The sequence below is a fragment of the Ambystoma mexicanum genome, chromosome 4q (assembly GCF_040938575.1).
Source record: "Ambystoma mexicanum isolate Mex_15411 chromosome 4q, UKY_AmexF1_1, whole genome shotgun sequence".
NCBI lineage: Eukaryota > Metazoa > Chordata > Amphibia > Caudata > Ambystomatidae > Ambystoma > Ambystoma mexicanum.
Window position 1 is genome coordinate 118907895 of NC_090928.1, and position 20019 is coordinate 118927913.

Consider the following 20019-nt stretch of genomic DNA (forward strand, 5'->3'; position numbering starts at 1 on the left):
GCGGGCATTAAAGAGGATGCATCTTACTTCGGAATGGGGGGTTGTCCTGGAGGTTGTAGGGGTGGTGGTGGGGGGATTTGGGGGAGAGGCTGGGGATGGTTGCGGGGGTGGGTCAGGGGTAGGAAGGAAATGGAGGGGGTAGAGTGGCAGCAGGATCTGAGAGGAGAATGATGCAGACCGGTCGATGGAGGTTGGGAAGAGTAGACGGGCGGAGGAGGGGGTCGGCGGGGGAGGACAGAGTTGGATGGGTGTGTGCGGGTGGGCAGTTGGGCAGAGGGATTTGGGACTGGGGATTCAATGGTGAATCACATGGGGTTAGGGATGTTAGGTGTGTTGGGCGAGAAGTCGAGGAAGAGGGGTTGGAAGTGGGGTGAGGGAGGGGGTGATGGTGGGGGGTGAGAGATTGAGGGGTTGGGTCGAGGTAGGAGGGGTGAGGAGTAGTGGGAGATTGAAGAGGGACCAGGCTTGTTTTCTTTTTTCCAGGGGTTTCAGTGCAGTTGGTGTGTGTGAGAGGGTGGGGGGCGGAGGGCGATGGAGATGCGCCCACTGTTCTTGCTAGGGCGAGACGTGCAGCTTTTAGGGAGGGGAAGGGATATGGTGGGTGGGGGATGGTAGTGGGAGTCGACGGAAGGAAAGGGCAGGGGGTCGGGGGGTGGCGGTGGGTCTGAGCGGGTGGGTGGGCGGTTCAGTGGTGGGGTGGGTGCGGTGGACTCTGGGGTAAAGAGGGTGAGGGGGGGCAGAAGTATGCTCAGAGGCGAGCGGGTGGAAGGGACGGGAGAAACAGAGGTCTTCTGATGGTTGGCACGCCATTGGGCTCCTCTGGCTTGGGAGTTGGATAGGGGGTGGGGTGAGATCATGGTGGAGGGTGGGATAGTTTGAGAAGGGAGGTGAGAGGAGTTAAGGGGAGGGGATGGGAGGTGCTCCAGAGTGAGGCCCTCACCCTGGACCTAGCTGGGACGGGATGGAGTCATGGCGAGGCGCAGGGGGAGTTAAGGCTTGGTTGTAATATCAAGAAGTGGATTTCAACACAGTGGATTCACTGCACAGTGAAATTAATGGGGTACACTCAATATCGCTTGACCCTAATATGTAGCTGCACAATTCAATACAGTAAACCCTAGTGGACGCTCAATGGTGTTTGGGCACACTTTCCAGATGCAAGATTCAACACAGGGAAAATTTTGGGACGACACAGTGAGATTCTTAGGGCACACTCAATGTTGTTGGGCATGCTCATTGTGGTTTGGGCACACTTTCCAGATGCAAGATTCAACACAGTGAACATTTTGGGACAACACAGTGATATTCTTAGGGCACACTCAATGTTGTTGGATACACTATCTAGATGCAAGATTCAGCACAGTAAACTATTAGGGCACACTATCTGGATGCGAGATTCGGCACAGTGAAGCTATTAGTATTGCTTGACCTTAATATGTGGTTGTACAATTCAGTACAGTAGACTTTAGTGGACGTTAAGTGATGTTTGGGCACACTATCTGGATTTAAGTTCAACGCAGTGCAACTTTTGGGTACAAGCCAGTGAAACTATTAGGGCACACTCAAGGTTGTTGGGCACGCTATGTAGATGCAAGATTCAACACAGTGACGCTGTTAGGGCACACTCAAAGTTGTTGGGCACACTATCTAAATTCAACTTCAACACAGTAAAAGTTTTTAGGGGACGATATTAGGCACACTCAAGGTTGTTGGGCACGCTATCTAGATGCAAGATTCAACACAGTGACGCTACTAGGGCACACTCAATGTTGTTGGGCACACAATCTAGATGCAAGACTCAACACAGCAACGCTACTAGGGCACACTCATTGTTGTTGGGCACACTTTCCAAATTCAGAACTTCAACACGGTAAAAGTTTCAGGGGAAGACACAGTGAAATTATTAGGCACACTCAATGTTTTGGGCACACAATATAGATGCAAGATTCAACACAGTGATGCTGTTAGGGCACACTTAAAGTTGTTGGGCACGCTATCTAAATTCAACTTCAACACAGTAAAAGTTTTTAGGGGACGACACAGTGAAGTTATTAGGCACAGTCAAGGTTGTTGGGCATGCTATCTAGATGCAAGATTCAACACAGTGACGCTGTTAGGGCACACTGAAAGTTGTTGGTCACACAATCTAGAGGCAAGACTCAACACAGCAACGCTACTAGGGCACACTCAATTTTGTTGGGCACACTTTCCAAATTCAAACTTCAACACAGTAAAAGTTTTAGGGGAAGACACAGTGAAATTATTAGGCACACTCAATGTTTTGGGCACACAATATAGATGCAAGATTCAACACAGTGATGCTATCAGGGTACACTCAATGTTGTTGGGCAAACTTTCTAAATTCAAACTTTAACACAGTGATGCTATTAGGGCAAACTCAATGTTGTTGGGTACACAATCTAGATGCAAGATTCAACGCAGTGATGTTTGGGCACACTATCTGGATTTAAGTTCAGCACAGTAAAAGTTTTTAGGGGACGATATTAGGCACACTCAAGGTTGTTGGGCACGCTATCTAGATGCAAGATTCAACACAGTGACGCTACTAGGGCACACTCAATGTTGTTGGGCACACAATCTAGATGCAAGACTCAACACAGCAACGCTACTAGGGCACACTCATTGTTGTTGGGCACACTTTCCAAATTCAGAACTTCAACACGGTAAAAGTTTCAGGGGAAGACACAGTGAAATTATTAGGCACACTCAATGTTTTGGGCACACAATATAGATGCAAGATTCAACACAGTGATGCTGTTAGGGCACACTCAAAGTTGTTGGGCACGCTATCTAAATTCAACTTCAACACAGTAAAAGTTTTTAGGGGACGACACAGTGAAGTTATTAGGCACAGTCAAGGTTGTTGGGCATGCTATCTAGATGCAAGATTCAACACAGTGACGCTGTTAGGGCACACTGAAAGTTGTTGGTCACACAATCTAGAGGCAAGACTCAACACAGCAACGCTACTAGGGCACACTCAATTTTGTTGGGCACACTTTCCAAATTCAAACTTCAACACAGTAAAAGTTTTAGGGGAAGACACAGTGAAATTATTAGGCACACTCAATGTTTTGGGCACACAATATAGATGCAAGATTCAACACAGTGATGCTATCAGGGTACACTCAATGTTGTTGGGCACACTTTCTAAATTCAAACTTTAACACAGTGATGCTATTAGGGCAAACTCAATGTTGTTGGGTACACAATCTAGATGCAAAATTCAACGCAGTGATGTTTGGGCACACTATCTGGATTTAAGTTCAGCACAGTGCAACTATGGGTACAAGCCGGTGAAACTATTAGGCCACACTCAAGGTTGTTGGGCACGCTATCTAAATTCAACTTCAACACTGTAAAAAGTTTTAGGGGAATACACAGTGAAATCATTAGGCACACTCAATGTTTTGGGCACACAATATAGATGCAAGATTCAACACAGTAACACTATCAGGGTACACTCACTGTTGTTGGGCACACTTTCGAAATTCAAACTTCAACACAGTGACGCTTCCAGGGCACACTCAATGTTTTTGGGCACACAATCTAGATGCAAGATTCAACACAGTGGGCCTCATTACGACCCAGGCGGACTTCGCGGTGCTAAATGCACCGCGAAGCATGGCGGAAAGCCGCCGATAGCGCCATGGGGGTTGGCGGATTTACCGCCCCATTCCGACCTCGGCGGAGCGGTAAATCCCCAATCCCCATTCTGCCCTTCCCCATTCCCATTTTTGCCCCATAGGGTATAATGGGAGTGGGGAAGGAGTTAATTACGCCACCGTAAAATACGGTGGCGTAATTAACAACGAGGTCCCGTAGCGCCATGGTTTTCTCCGGCTGGTAAAACCAGGCGGAGAAAACCTCCATGGCGCTACGGGAACTCGTAGTATGGCGGAGAGGTACGCCATGCACTACGCTGGCGTAATACCCTCTCCGCCAGGGTCCTAATGAGGCCCAGTGAAACTAATAAGGTACAAATAATATTTCTTGACCTTAATATGTAGCTGCACGATTTAACACAGTAAAACTTTTAAGTTAGAGTGGTAGGGCTTTCTGGAGTGAAGTAATTGCTTTAGTCCCCACCCTTGCCGCACATACTTTTCTTGGTTGGTGCTGGTTGACGGCAGGCTTCTGGCTTCTTGCTTCTCCTGCGGATACCTGCAGAGACGATCTGGAGCCGCCTTTGTGGGAGCCACCCTTTGTCTCAGGCCCTTAGTCGAAGGGCTGCACGGGCAGAGGGCTGCCCTAGGAGGGGCTGCTAGGATCAGAGGTCTGACCAATGAGGGCAGGAAGGGCAGGTCGGGAGGCGGGAGGTGGTGGAATCAGGAAGCGGGTGTGGGAAGGGGGCGAGGGCAGCAACAGGGGATTAAGGGGACTGGGGCAAGCAAGATATTTAAATCAAGGGCACAGAACCCCAAACAAGTTAAAATAAGGCGCAAAAAGGGGTCTTCACTCACTGAGCTTCCACGCACTATGTGTCCTGTCAGAGAGTCATGGTGGATCCCCAAAAGAATCCCAACATAAAAACTTAGAAAAGCAGATTTTATTAAACACAAAGTTGTCCTCCTTGGGCCAAATTGGAGCAAAGACACATGTCTGAATGGTCCTTCCTTAAAAATGTTACAAGTTCAAAGGTCTTTGTCTTAAGTTCTGAAGAATTCAGGCAGTATCTCCAGCATTCAGTCATTGTGGTTCTTTCTCTAAAAAAGTCCACCAACTCGTCTCTTCTTCAATTCCTCGTGTAGAATCAGTAGAATGAGCTGTGTCCTCTCCACTAGCCTCTGGAGCTTTGCTTCTTCCAGTAGACAGAGCCAAGCAGGTTTGCTGTTCGTTCCCAGTTTCCACAGAGCTTACAAAGCTCTGGCGTAAAGCGATATATAAAATGTAATAAATACAAATACAAATAAATACAAAGGCCTTATCATTGCCCCAGACTAGGATCCTGATACCTACATTTATTAGTTCCGCTCTACTTCTATTCTGGACATGGCTCTCCTTGATGGAATGCCACATGCTTGTTGCTCCTTCACCTTGGGTTCAACCCTGCCTAATCAGGTTCGCCCCGTGCATGGGGACATTTTTGACATCTGATTGCTTTTTGCTCGCTCTATCTAATAGCTCATTAGTACCTGTTCCCTCCTGCTTCTAAGCCTCCTCCTACTTTTTCCTTTCTACTATATTTATATTTATTGACCTTTATAGAGCGCTTTCACCAAAGTGCTTTACAGAACAGGTAATACAGTACAATGTACATATCAAATGAACGATAAATGATTCATCAGGATGGGAATGTTAAGTGTCAGAAAGGATTAATTATAGGCAGTTTTTCATAGTATTTCAAGTATGAAGGATGCAGTAGGAAAGAGAAGCACAGACAATAAAAGGGAGAGAGTTCCAGCGTTTAGGAGCCTGGAATATAAATGAGTGAAAGTGTGAAGAGGCACACGGAGGTTTAGGGACTTAAAAAAGGAAAAGAGATCGGGAAAGAAGAAAAGAAGAAGGGGAGTAAAAAGAGATGAGAGGGGGTAAGGAGGCAAGACCATGAAGACATTTGAAGACGATGGAGCAGAAATCGAAGCACATGTAAGTATCAAAAGGTAGAATAAAAACTGAATGAAGGGAAGAGAAAACAGAGGAGCGAGGTGGAAGAAGCAACAGTAGACAGATGATAGAGTTATAGGTGGTGCTGTTAGGGGTTAGATAGGAGGGAGGGAGACCTACTAAAAGAAAAGATCAGTAATCAAGGCAACAAAAGAGAAATGAAGAGATACATTTTACAGCCTGGAAAGAAAGGAAAGGGCGGGCATGATGAAGATTATAGAGAGGAAAGCAGTAGATGCAGGCCGTATTGGAAATATGAGAGGAGAATGACAGCGAGGAGCTGAAATGAGCCCGAGATTACAGATTACAGATTACAGGAGAGCAGAGGATAAAAGGAGGAAACAAAACACAAGGTGGAGGGGAAGGAGAAGGAGAAGAGGAAGAGGATTTCAGTTTTGGAATGATACAGGTGTAGGAAGTGAGAAGATTGGATAGTAAGAAGTCATAAAGATACAGTGAAGAGAATCTGAGAAGGAGGAGAAAGAGATCCCTCTGGTACTCCCCTTCTGCCTCACGATTCTCCTCATGCCATCTTCTGATTCTATTATCTAGCTTGTCTCCTCCTGACACCACCTGATATTCTCCTCACGCCACCTCTTGATGGAGCTTCTCCCTCTTGTCTCAAGTTTTAAGAGTATTACGCCCCCCTCCCTGAATGGAGATAGAGGATCTGCAGCAGTGTTTCATGATTGTTCCAGGACTTGGATTGGCTGCCCTCATTATGCCCCCTGAAATCCAGTGTTTTCAAGTATTCTTGTACCAGCAAGTGGATTCTGGCTTTAAAAGCTGCTATTGCCATTTTGGAATGGGACAATGCATAGAGGCCTGCATCTATGTGCAGTAAATGTCCACTAAGCAATATCTGGTTGATTGATGGTGTCATGAAACTTGCCTATCTCCATCATTGGATTTTGCTTCACAATTTGTGTGTCGACTGCCTTGGGGGTTTGCACCTCCCTCAGTGGTTGTTTCATGGACTACTCAAAGACTGCACTAGGAAACCCTGGGTCATTCCCAGATTGATGCACATCACTTAAAGGGCCATTAGCATTTTGGTTATATATGAGCTACTTTCCTACCCACTGGTGGGGACTAAGTGGGAGTGACCAGGCGTTCCTCCCCATGCCACCCTTATGGCACATCACTCTGTGTGGTATCCAGACCCTTTGGTCATCACGCTCAATGTCCCCAAAATAAGGCAGGTGACTTTGTGACAGTCCCCAAAATTTTAACATATTTTAGGTGGTAGGAATTGAAAAAAAAGCACTTTCCAATAATACCCCATTATGGTGAGTGAGTGTTCAAGTAAAATTCCACTGCATGCATTTACAAAGAAACACTGACACTACTAACCAAATTTCACACATTTCTGAAGTGCCTCAGTGATTGACTGCAAGTGGGTGGTATCATGATACTAATGAATGCTATTTGCACAGAATACTGGGGATTCCTATGTTAGGTGGCAGTGAAAGCAGCTACATGTGTTCTCTTATGTCTAATAAGATGACCATGCCGACGAAATCTTTTGCCACATTCAGGACACTGATAAGGTCTCTCTCCGGTATGTATTCGTTGATGCTGAATTAGGTTTGCCACATCACTAAAACACTTCCCACATTCACTACAATTGTATGGTTTCTCTCCAGTGTGAATTCGCCGGTGGGTCGTTAGGGTCTGTGATTGTCTGAAGCTCTTTCCACAGTCATTGCAGGTATATGGCCTTTCGCCAGTATGTAACCTCTGGTGCATGGTCAAGGACTGGGATTGCCTGAAACTCTTACCACATTCAGTACACAAGTATTTACGGCTTCCGCTTTGTTTTCGTAGGTTTTCTGATTGTTTGACAGTCTTCTTACATTCACTGCATTTATTGAGCAGTTCTCCATGTTTTGTTTGCTGAAGTGAAGTCTCGTTTGCTGATTGGGTGTAACACTTTCCACACTGGCTGCATGTATACATTTTAAATCCAGTGTGTGTGTTCTGAGGTGTGCTCAAGGCTAGCGGTTCCCCTAAACTCTTTCCAATTTCAGTCCAGGTGTATGGTTTCAACATTGTTTGGGTTTCCTGAAGTGTAACAAGTTTTTGTGTCTGATTAAAAGTATTGCCATATTCAGGGTATGTATAGACATTCGCCTCGCTGTAGGTTCGGTGATGCTTCAAAAGATCTTCATTATTATTGAGAATGTTCACACTTCCAGGAGTTGTATTCTTTCTCTTAAAATTGTTTGCCGGTCGTTGCTGTACTGCATTCACTAATGTATTGGCACCTGAGACAAAAAAAGCATAAAAAGCATGAGGTATCTACCCACTCTTTAATTATTATTTTAAGTTGGCATGTGCATTTCTGATGTTTTCTAGGCTTGTAGCACTTTCTAACATTAAAGAATGTAGTTTTGTAGATGTTTTGCATGGGCCCACGTATGCACTATACACAAGATCAAAAATATTAGCATTTAGTTCAGGCAAGATCTAGACCATTTAGAGATTTTGAGACTAACCCAATATCTTTCTGTGCTAAATAATATGTTTCCTTGATGGCACTGCAGGATCTTATAAAACCCTCCCCAAATGGCAAACAAGAGATTTATTTCTCCCAAAAAAGTAAAAAAGGTACCTCTTACACCTGGACATAATATATATATATATATTCAATGAAAAAACATTGTTAAAAGGGACATTATGGTTAAGTTGCGCTACTAAAAACCTATGCAATTCAGTAAAAAAAACTTTGTTAAAGGGAAGTTATGGTTCAAAGTAAAACCGAAAAACCCCTGAAATTCGCCAGTTATGGTAAGATAAGCAACCATAACTCGCGCCACTGTGCACTGCTAACACTAACACCCAGGACATCAAAGATGACATCACAAATGTCATTGATGGCATCACTGATGACATCACATTTGCATTTACTTTTCATGAAAACTCTGTAGGAGGGATTCTTACAATGTTGACCAAAAAGTGTCAAGGATCATTTGAATAAATATCATGAGCTAATTAGTGCATTAAGCAAAGCATTGATATAAATAGCATTCTATAATGAAGTTCTATCCAGTATACTAAGCAACTCATGCAGAAACTTAGGCAGTGTGTGCAGTATACATGATGAAGGTGCAATATTCATAATCTTGCCATGTAGAATAATGAAATGATAACTGCTTTCTTATTAGAGTTTTGCGTACTGTGAAACATGTAATAAGTAGCTAATAAAACCCACTTAATACATAATTACATTATTACAGACAAAACACAAAGAGACAACAACACATACAAATGTGAGTATATACAGGGACAGAGAAGTAAGCAAAAAAGCAGAAGTAGTAGCAGAAAGAGTTCATAACCTAATTGATTATCTTTATGCAGAGAAATGATTGCTCTGTTTCAAAGCTGCTACTTACTGTATGTACGTGTATCAAATGATGTCAGTGAACCCTAAGGAAAGGAGTGTGAGTACAATGTATACAAATATGAGCATATACAGGGAAGGTATAGTAATAAAAATAAAACTATGAGAAAGTGCTGATAACTCTAATGATTATCTTCATGCACAGAAAGGATTGCTCTCTTTCAAGCCTGTGTCTTCCGCTATGTTTATGTTTATGTTTATTATTTATATTGGGCTCCAGGTACCCACAGGCTTAAGGGCGCATACAACAAAAAACGAATAATACAAACAAAACTTACACAAACACAAAATCAATAAAGTCAGTGTCTAGAATCATATGGAAAACATACAATGCAAGGAATAGAAAAGAGCGGGAATCTCCTTGAGCCACAGAGGCAATCAAATAATCAGATTACAACTAGAGGATCCCTTTGGAATATATTTTACACAGTTTTAGGAATGCAGGCAGAGAACTAATCCCACACCCCACTAGGACACATTCCTTATTGTCATACGTGCTCCAGTCCTTCAAGTCCATCCTCCGAAGGATTTTGAGATCAGATAATCTGACCACACCTAGCCCAGTTCTCTGTCTAAGCCAGGCTAGAACTTTGCACCGCAGAGCTTCCTTAGATTCATGACCATTGGCCTTGCTGATGTTGGTAATAATACAATTTCTCTGGTCCGAAACAAAATCCTGAATGTTAATGTCTTCTATTTTAGGCATCTGCCATTTTCTAACACAGAGGTTCTTGGAGGAGCCAAGCTTGAAAAGGGCCTTAGATTGAGTGTGGGATTTATACACCTCTAGGTCTGGCTCCTGAATAGCTGCTATAAAATCAATGGCAGTTCCAAGATGGAATTAACGGTATTAGGCTTTGCAATGAGGCTACTTTTTTTATTAGTCTGACGTTTATGTGGTACTGAAGTTTCCTTATTGCTATAATCCGATTGTGAAATTTTATCTAATTGCTCTTTTTGAACATTAGTTTAACAGGCCTTATCCAAGTTACCTGTCCGTATCCCAGGACAAAGACGAGAGGAGTCATTTGTTTGTGAGGCCATATTCTTGCTCAGAGGTCTAGGATCCCGAACCAATTTGCTTAGTGAATCCACTAGGAGTCCCAGGTCGAAAGGGCTAGTACATAGCAACAGCTCCTTAGCGATATTGGCCATGAAATCCGGCCAGTGATCAAGTATAGATTGCTCTAGGGAGAGCGGAGAGGAACCAGTCTCCCCTTGCGAGACACCAATGGAGGTCTTAGGGTGATCCCCATTATTTCCTAGAGGATTGTCATACCCTTCATGGGCAGGGAAGACAGCCGGCTTACCGACAGCAGGCTTACTACCATACTCCATGGTGATATTATTTTCTGTGTTTGGGGAACTCCCTGGTACTGCGGGGAAAATATTCTTTGCAAATTATAATTCATGCAACAGCAGGATAAGGGCCAGCCAAGCGTGTGTGCAGCCCCTCGCACCCGGAGGAACTGGGCCCCTGTGAGAGACCGCCACCCCCTCTCTAGCTGACACGAACTGCCCACGCTAAGCGGTAGGAAAAAATAGGGAAAGCAAGGACAGGTCATATATATATTTCATATGATATGACTTGACCCTAAGCCTACAAATATAGTACCTTTTCAATTTTTACTTCCTGACTGTTACTGAAGAAAACTATGTGGCTTAGATATGTCAGTAAAGGGAAAAAAGGGAGAGCCAGCCATGTGATGTCATCAGTGATGTCATCAATGACATTTGTGATGTCATCTTTGATGTCCTGGGCGTTAGTGTTAGCAGTGCACGGTGGCACGAGTTATGGTTGCTTATCTTACCATAACTGCCGAATTTCAGGGGTTTTTCGGTTTTACTTTGAACCATAACGTCCCTTTAACAAAGTTTTTTTACTGAATTTGATAGGTTTTTAGTAGCGCAACTTAACCATAACGTCCCTTTTAAAAAAAAAATTTCATTGAATTTCATAGTTTTTTATTAGCGCAACTTAACCATAACGTCCCTTTAACAACGTTTTTTTACTGAATTTCATATGTTTTTAGTAGCACAACTTAACCATAATATCCCTGACTTTATATACATGTAACATAGAACATACTGAACCCCTAGCTAGTGATTTCGATGTACGCGGAGTAACGCCATGTCCGCGGACATATCAAAAATCTGAGCATGGTGAATGTAAATTTAAATAGTGTGCCCCATTTCCCCTTTGAGGTTGGCTCTGAAAAAAGCCGTTTTTTTGGGGGGTTTTTTGCAGGTGCTTGACAGACACCTGTTATTTTGTATTTTTTATTTTTATTTTTCTTACTTTACTCCTAAAATCTTCACATAACCTTCTCCAAAGCAACCCTTAAATTCCAAAACAGAATGGCATTTCCCATAAAAGATAAGGAAACACCATCTTCTTTAAAATAAACAGCATTACTGGAATCAATATTCTCATTATTACAGAAGAACATACCAGCTCTAAGCATGAAGGTACACATGCCTCGGTTGATTACACACCTAGCATTGTTTTGCTGAGGACAAAAACTGAACTATTGTCCCATATTGCCCTAGGTACTAATCCAGAAAAAATTACTTTGGCATTTGGAAGGATGTTCATTACTGCTTGAACCAAGTGTTCCAAATCTGCCAGCAAAGTAAGGGCACTGACATAGCCCAAATGGAAAGCACCATAGTGCAAAACTACCACATGGGGACTGTTCATCCTGCCCATACCTTCACAAACTTGTACAATTCCCTGTACATTGCAATCAGGCACAGTGCTCCACACCACCTCCACTCCTTTAACATCAAAATTCTTTGCAACATGCCTGCATTGAGCATACTGTTGTAAACCATGCACAAACATATCTCCAAGCACCAACACCCTGACTTTCTCCACTTCTGCCATCTTCACTACACACAGTCTCTTTGAACACAAATCCACAACCTCAACATCTGATTGGCTGATCCCTACAGTCTTCTTTCCATGCTGGATTTGCTGGAAAACCCCGGATGTTGCACGCCCTGTCCGCAGACCGCGTAACTCTTAGACAGCCCTTCTACTATTTCCACTTCACTCTCTGTGCCATTCCCTCATTGGATACAGCTAAGCAGGCACACAATACGGAGAACGTCCTCAGAACACCACCATTTTGTTTATTTTCGAACATTTCAGGACACTGCGAGTGTTCTTAGAACACATTCAACTTGCCAGCGAACAATACGGACAACGTCCTCAGAACACCCCCATTTTCTTTATGTACGAACATTTCAGGACACCGCGAGTGTTCTTAGAACACTTTCAGCTTGACAACGAACAATACAGACAACGTCTTCAGGACACCCCGTGCGAACATTCCAGGACCTCATGAGTCTTCTTAGAACACTTTCAACTTGACCCCGAATCCATTCTGTTTATTTACGAACATTTCAGAACAGCCGTGTTGTCCGCAGGCAAATCGAACACAACAAAAGCGTCTAGCACATAAAAAAAATACAACATTGCACCTATCTCATACTCCCCCACCCTCCCTAAACACTCTTACACACCAACACACTCCACTAAATGCAATTTTTAAACCAAGTTTCACCTCGCTGTCCGCGGTCGTCCGCGAATGAAAGATGTCGGGCGCCACCGAAAATCTGACGCGCTCCACGCCCCACGGCGTCCGTTCAGCGAACACGTCGGATGTCCGCGGACATCGCACAAGCCGCTCGGCCAATCAGGGCACTGTCCGCGGAGCGAACCGGGAAGTCCGTCCGCGAAGCGAACGGAGATATCACTAATATTTTTGCCTTACATTTTGGTCATTTTAAAAAAAACTACTGGACGGATTTACACCAAATTTGCAAAAGCACGCTTTCGGGACCAAGCCCCCGCTCCTGCTGGATGAATTTGGTGTAAATCCGTCCAGCGGTTTGGGCTGTAGGCGTGCACAAAGTTTTTTCCCATTATGTCTATGGGAAAAAACAAACGTTTTGGGACCCCCTCTATAACTTTGCCCCTCCTGGACCAAACCTCTCCAAACTTTGCAAACACATTTTTTTGCAAAGTTTGGTGAGGATTCGTCCAGAGGGAGCGAAGTTATAAGCCACCCAAAAAATGCTCTTCCTATGGAAACACCAACTTAACCATAACTACATGGACGCTACCGCGTCCATGTAATATATGCATATATATATATATATATCCAAACACTGAGAATCTCCAAAAAAACAAAGTCCTTAGAAAAATTCCCCGAAAAACCAAGCACTTGTGAGTAAAGTGCACAGGACAACGTTTATTTCAACAAAAACACTTTAAAAAATGCGGTGTAAATATGCACGACATGATTTTATATGGCGGCATGTTGAAAAAATGGCCAGTTAAGGCATGGTACAGCTTTGCGTTCAATCCGAACACCACAGACTTCTTCAGGATAGTTTTCACCTTCAACTAATCACTCCTGCATATATTGGGCTCGAAGAAGCAAAGCGCGACTCCCAGTGATCACGTGTTTCTCTTGCCGTGATTGTTTAAGGCTGCACTGCTATGTTGCGCAAGCCATGTTGAAAGGGAGTGTTTTCCAAATACTTTCAACAGAGTTAGTACAATTCACTGCTCTAATCAAGCTAATGCTAATGAATCAATAAAATTATCGTCACTGCATTTCATGCTTTACTTGTCTGAGTGCCCTTACATGATTAAATCCAAATTGCCTTGGAGCTACTATTAGCGACCTTTGTCTAAAAACATACATATAATGAGTTGCACTGTACTGAATACTAACATTTGGCAACTCTACTTAAAAAACCATTCATTGCAGACATTTCCTTTATCAGTTAACCATATGGATAACCCTACTAATGCTCCAGTGTCCCCGAACTGCACTATGGTGTCCAGGCCCAAGCTGTAGGTAGCACAGGTAATATTCCCACCTACATCACACCTCAAGTATCATGAAGTAAATCTGAGTATCCGACTGACACTTTGGGGGTCATTATGAGGTTGCCGATGGCCTACCGGCAAACTCGGCTTACCGTTTCCACCGCCCGATATCCCAGTATTCCCGGGATATTAGGGGCGGTGGCTGAACAGTAAGTTCCCATTCGCATGGACTCCATGGGAATGGGAACACTGAAGCACCGGCACTGTTCTTAACAGTGCCATTGCTTCAGTGATTTATCTGCTGGTAGGGGCCTGCTGGTTGTTCACTGCCACTTTCCCGGAGACTCAGAGTATGGCGGTCCGGAAAAGGTGCTGGTAACCCTTCTTACTGGCACCTTTTTCCAGACCGGCATACCCATAATGAAGCCCTTTATCTCTTTTTTATTTAATTATTTGTAGGACACCGAAGCCTGCAGGCATCAGGGTGTATAAACATAAACACAAACACAGGAAACAGAACAAAAAAGACGGGACAGATGACCAAGGTGGGCAAGAGACTCAGAAGCAGTGCAGGTTCTATTTCAGGGAGGCATGGCTGAGGAGGCCCGTTAGTTGAAAAGGACAGTTTTCAATCTCCAGCGAAACTGATTGTTTTCCTTTACTAGCCTGAGCTCCGAAGGCAAGGCATTCCAGATTTTCACTGCCTTGAAAGGGAAGGATCTACCTAGACAACAGGAGAAGGCGAATTTAGGGATGTTGACCAGTGCTAAGGCAGAGGAGCGCAGCTTCCTTGGTGGCTCATAAAAGCACACCAGTTCTTTAATATAGACTGGGGCAGTACCATATAAAGCTCTATGGGCTAGCGAGGCAGCCTTAAATTCAAGCCGGGATAGCCACAGGGAGCCAATGGAGATCTCGCCGGCATTCGGAAATATGATCTTTTCTAGCTTTCTTCGTGATAATGCGAACTGCATCATTTTGAAGAGTCTGGAGGGCATGGATGATTTTCTTGTTGGCCCCAATTAATAATGCATAGTCCAATCTGGACATCACAAGTGCACGGGCCATTGAGGAGCAACTAGATGCTGACAGAAAGGAACGCATGTTTCTCAGAAGCTTAAGGTAGTAAGAACCATTGTTTACTGTCTGGTTGATATGAGCATCTGCACTAAGCAGAGGATCAAGATTGAAGCCCAGAGTTTTAACACTCTGTGAGACCGGAATTGGACAACCGTGAATGGAGAATGATCGGTAGCTGGGGTCTAATTTTGCTTGAGCATGCTTGGTGCCAAACACCATGAGCTCAGTCTTATCCCCATTCAAACACATCCAGTTGTTGCTCATCCAGGTCTCAATGCGAAGATAGATGGTCTGAAGAAGGCAGTGTCCTTGGCATAATCTCTTGATAACTCAAGAACTAGCTGGGTGTCATCAGCATCGTTCAAGAGGTACACTCCAAACTCATCCAACAGGTAACAAAAAGGTTGAATATAAAGGTTGAAAAGTAGGGGGGACATACATGCCTACTGAGGGACCCCAGAGGAGATTGGGGAAGAGGGAGAAGTGGCCTCACCCCAATATACTCGAGAGGTATGATTCTGGAAAAATGATCTGACCTATAGAATTGAGCCAGGAGTGCAGTGACCATGTTTCTCTAAGGCGAGCAGAAGTTGGTCATGGTCAAGAAGATCAAAAGCCGCTGATAAATCCAGCAGAACCAGCATGCCAGAGCGACCTCCATCCGAGATTCTCAACATGTGCGTCTGCTGATCTAAAAGGGCGGTCTAGGTACTGTGGAGGGGTCTAAAGCCAGACTGTTGGGATGCAGGATGTTAGACTTTTCCACAAGTTGGATAGCTTAGGGGCAACATGCTCACCTTGGAAGCAAGACAACACGGAGCAACACAGGTTTGATCCCCGGGTCCACGCTTAGAAACCTCTGGGTATTAAGCGTGTTATAAATAACCTATCATATCATATCACAAAGACTTGTAGTTGGTTATTAGCACACTTATCAAGCACCTTGAGGAGAAAATGACAGTTGGAGATCGGGCACAGCTTGCCAGGGTCTCTTGGGTCCAGTCTTGTTTTTTTAACCAGAGGGGTGATGGTGGCTTTCTTTATGGAATAAGGGACTTGATTACTGGCAAAAGAGGAGTTGACAAATCTTATCAAAAAGGGTGCAAGGATATCCTTGTAGTCCAAGAACAACTTAGGGGGAATGGTGTTCTCTGGACACTGGGAGGGGTGCAAAGTCGAGAGGGTGGCCATCATGTCGGCAAGAGAAATAGGAGCGAAGCTAAACATATGCTCTGATTTACTGATCAGAGGAACAGGAGGAGGACAGAAAGGTAGATATTTATGAGCCGAAAGTTTAGCTCTGATTTTGTCCAGCGCCTTGCCCACGTTGGCTTCGAAGGCAGTCTGTTTATCAGCAAAGACTTGGTCCCTGGGAGCTATAGCGAAGGAAAGAATACTGGGTTTCTCTAAAGGCTTCACAATCTCAAAACGTTTTATAGAACTGTTGTTTTCTTCCTCTATTTGTTTGTTATAAAAATCGTTTTTAGCTTTGTTAATAGCTATCCTGTAGTCTTTGTCTTAGATCTTCCACTGGGCTTTGTTGTCTACTGAAGAGCATTTAAGCCATTTGGTCTCTGCCTGACATTTCTGAATTTTCATTTGGCACAGATCCTGTGTGAACCATTTCTGGTGAAAATAATCATCTCTAACCAGTTTGCTCCTAACCGGCGCCACACAATTCAGCATGGAAAGCATAATTTTATTAAAGGTGTCAGTAAGAATAGAAGGAGGGTCCAGATCAGATGTGGCCGAAATGATGCTGTCAAGGCAGTCTTTCATGGCCAGCTGCGTAATCTTCTTAAAGTTCCGGTTTATAACAATTTTCTGAGGGTTTAGTGGTTTAGGAGATGGACCAGGAGTAATAATTGTAAAGGAGACATGACAGTGGTCGTACCACATGCAAGGGAGAGTGTCCATCGTATTAACTTCAAGATTATTTACTACAACCCAGTCAAGGGTGTGACCCCTAATATGAGTGGGTGCACTATTAAGGACATGGAAGTCGAGGTTATTTAACGCCTTCTCTAGAATGGTTGCTTGCTGGTCAGCGACGTCATTATGCCAACGATTGAGGTCCCCAACTAGCAAGGTGGAACAGTTGGGCCATTGTAATTTATTGAGAAGGTGGAAAAGATCTTCATCAAAATTAGGTGTTACAGCTGAAGGATGATAGATCAGGACAAAGTTAATGCAACTATTCGTTGACGGTGCCAGCTTGAGATGCAAAACCTTACAATCCTTGAAGGAGCAATGTGATTGAAAGAGATTATGGTAATATTTTGCTATGCTCCTCCCGCCGGCCAGAAAGGCAGTTCTGACAGAAGATGCTGTAGCCATTTGGGGTGGCCAACTCAATCAGTGGGCCACCAGCTTCATTTAGCCATGACTCTGTAAGGCACAGTAAATCGAAGTCTCCTTCCAGAATATAGTCATTAATATTAGTGGCATGCTTAGAGAGGAAATTTGTGTTGACCTTAATGGTGTTTGCAGTCTTGTCAGGGGTAATATGCAGGGTTGCCTCCGACTGAGAGAGAAGGAAAGATTTATCATCCATCTCTGAGTCTAAACTGCGAGACAGGGGTAGAATGCAGGAATATTTTGCTGTATTTAGTGGCTGAAAGTCACTCATTGTGGCTAAAGGCAGCGCAGCTGGGGCGTCTAATCTCAAGGAGAGATATTTATCCACAATGGCAAGGCGGTGTACCTTTTGGGCAGCAAGCAGCAGATTGAAGCTATCTCGATAACCCATGTTGGTACCGGTGGTAGTTCGTCTTTTTCTTACAGAGTACAGTACACAACTGTGCTATGCGACGACCCCCGTAAGCAAAAAGAGCGGATTAGATTGGAATATAATGTCTTTACATACCCTTCCAACAAGTACCCGGCCACTGACGGTGTGCAGCAGCTTCTGTCAGAGGATGGAATACAGTGAAATGTACAGCTATTAACACAGAACAGAGGTCAGCACACAATAAGCGCTTAGTATGTTATTCCTCACAAGGTTTCAAAAGAGTGTACAAAGCACAAAATACCTGAAGGGCAGGCTCTGGGAGAAAGACGCCAACACGTTGATTATGGCGATGACTAGGGAAGACTGGGCTTGTCTAAGGTGCGCCGGCGCAGGTGCGACAGGTTACCTGATTTGAGGAGCCTGGGGCTGCTGGGAAATGTAGTTTCCCTGGCCAAGTAGATCAAGCAGAATGCACAAAGCCAAATGCTGCTTTTGAAGTGAGTAGGTTAACCTCACATGCAGGCAGGCACACAATCCACAGAACGTGATGGAATTTCACAAGTATTTACAAAAGTACTTCAATTTCAATGAAAGCGCACCAAACACAGATTCAGTTTTGGCAGCAGCAAGATAACACACACAAACAGATGCAAAAAAAACTAAGAACCTGAAAGCGTGCCCCACAGCAGATTAAGTGGCTGGGGAAGACTGGTCTTATGCACTTTCAGATAGATTTACCCAAGGTGTTTGCATCTGGCATATCTGTGATCCTTCCCAACTACAGACCCACATTTGGGTAAGAATTATCCTAGGGGTGACTAAAGCTCATAAAGTCTTCCTGCTTTTTTATAATCGTGCTATAGCCAATGCAGTGAAACTAACTTCTATTTTTGTGTTTTTCCCTTTTCCTCTCCTTCATCAACATGCCGCAATACGAATGACATTTGTTTCCTGCACTGTTTCTAATTCCAAAAAATCACTTATTGTTTCTTATATGGGTTTTTTCGACATTAACTGACTTGTTTACGCTATGTACTACTTCTTGTTCACTATTGATGTTTTGAAATAACATAACATCCATCAGCCTGGAGAAAGACCCTTTGGGGTTGAAACGCGTGTTAGCTGTTCATTCACGTCATATATTATGACACTAAAATAAATATATGACACTGTAGAAATGCACAATGCATCTTTATCTTACTGGTTGGATGAATATCCGCAACAGATGTTATATCTATAACAAGATCAGTTTAAACTCTTTTTGGTGTTAAGCGCGATTGTGCTGGAGCAACATTGTCTATTTCACATGTGATGTTGGGCATCGCCACACACTCGCCTTGGCACACACAGCAGACTTGTTCATCATGAGTTGGGCAGTAGCCCTTAAATGCGACAGTAACGCTATTACCGCTGCATTTAAGGGCTGGCCCAATTATGAATTGGGCGGAAAGTTTGGAGTTTTACCTCCAGCATTTTGCTGGAGGTAAAAATCCTGCTTTCTGCTAGTTTTCGGCTGTTTTCGGCACTATTACTGCCAGTGCAATTACAGCCTGTGGTAATAGTGCCCCCCAACCCCATTGGGTCCAATGGGGAATGGGAAGTTACCGCTGTACTGCTACTCATGACCTATTTGCGCTGTTGGTATCCTGCCGGTATTACCACCAGGTTATCACCAGACTCCTGATGAGGCCCTTAGTCTCAACACTTCCCAAGCACATTACATATTCACGTGCAGTGGGGCCAGCGGTATAGTGTCCCACCTCTCATTTACATAATTCAAACTTAGATTACCAAGTTTTGAAAACACACCTCTACCTTCTCTCCATTTGAAGCAGTCAGTAAGTGGGAAAGGTAATGCATACAGTAACTACCCAAAACTAAATCATTTGCTAGCACTGCTGAGAAAAACGTCTTTATTTAGGACTATAGGGGCTTCCTACATCCCCACAGGGGTCTGATGAACCTTTCCTCACACCCTGGACAGCGCTTTGTTTCTTCCTGTTCTTCTCCACATGAATTACGCCCTTTTCAACTACTCTTCTTGTTAGTCATAACAAGAAGCCCCTCTTTCCTATCCTAGGACTTATTTCTTTCAGACTGTTGGCAAATGTAGCCAAAGTTTCTGTTGATGTTGTGCCTCTTCATAAGCTGCAGTACCATAGGGCCAATCGCCAAGGGATTGGACAGGCCATGTTGCACACCAAACACCAGCTGAGCGGCAATATGCCACACATATTTGGCCATCCATGTTATGATAAAAACATGGCTGACTATCAATGTGTATTTCATGTATTTATTTTATCTTAGGTTATCTTTATGGCGTACACATAT

At 43.9% G+C, this 20019-nt stretch overlaps 1 protein-coding gene across 1 annotated transcript in view; it reads right to left on the reverse strand.

The window, feature by feature from the left end:
* Nucleotides 1–4555: 4555 nt before the first annotated feature.
* LOC138467527 (zinc finger protein 135-like) overlaps nt 4556–20019 on the reverse strand; it is a 312864-nt gene continuing 297400 nt past the window's right edge. Inside the window, exon 8 of the mRNA XM_069607632.1 lies at nt 4556–7895. Coding sequence (XP_069463733.1) covers nt 7084–7895 — 812 coding nt within the window. The 3' untranslated portion in view covers nt 4556–7083. The remainder of the gene's footprint in view (nt 7896–20019) is intronic.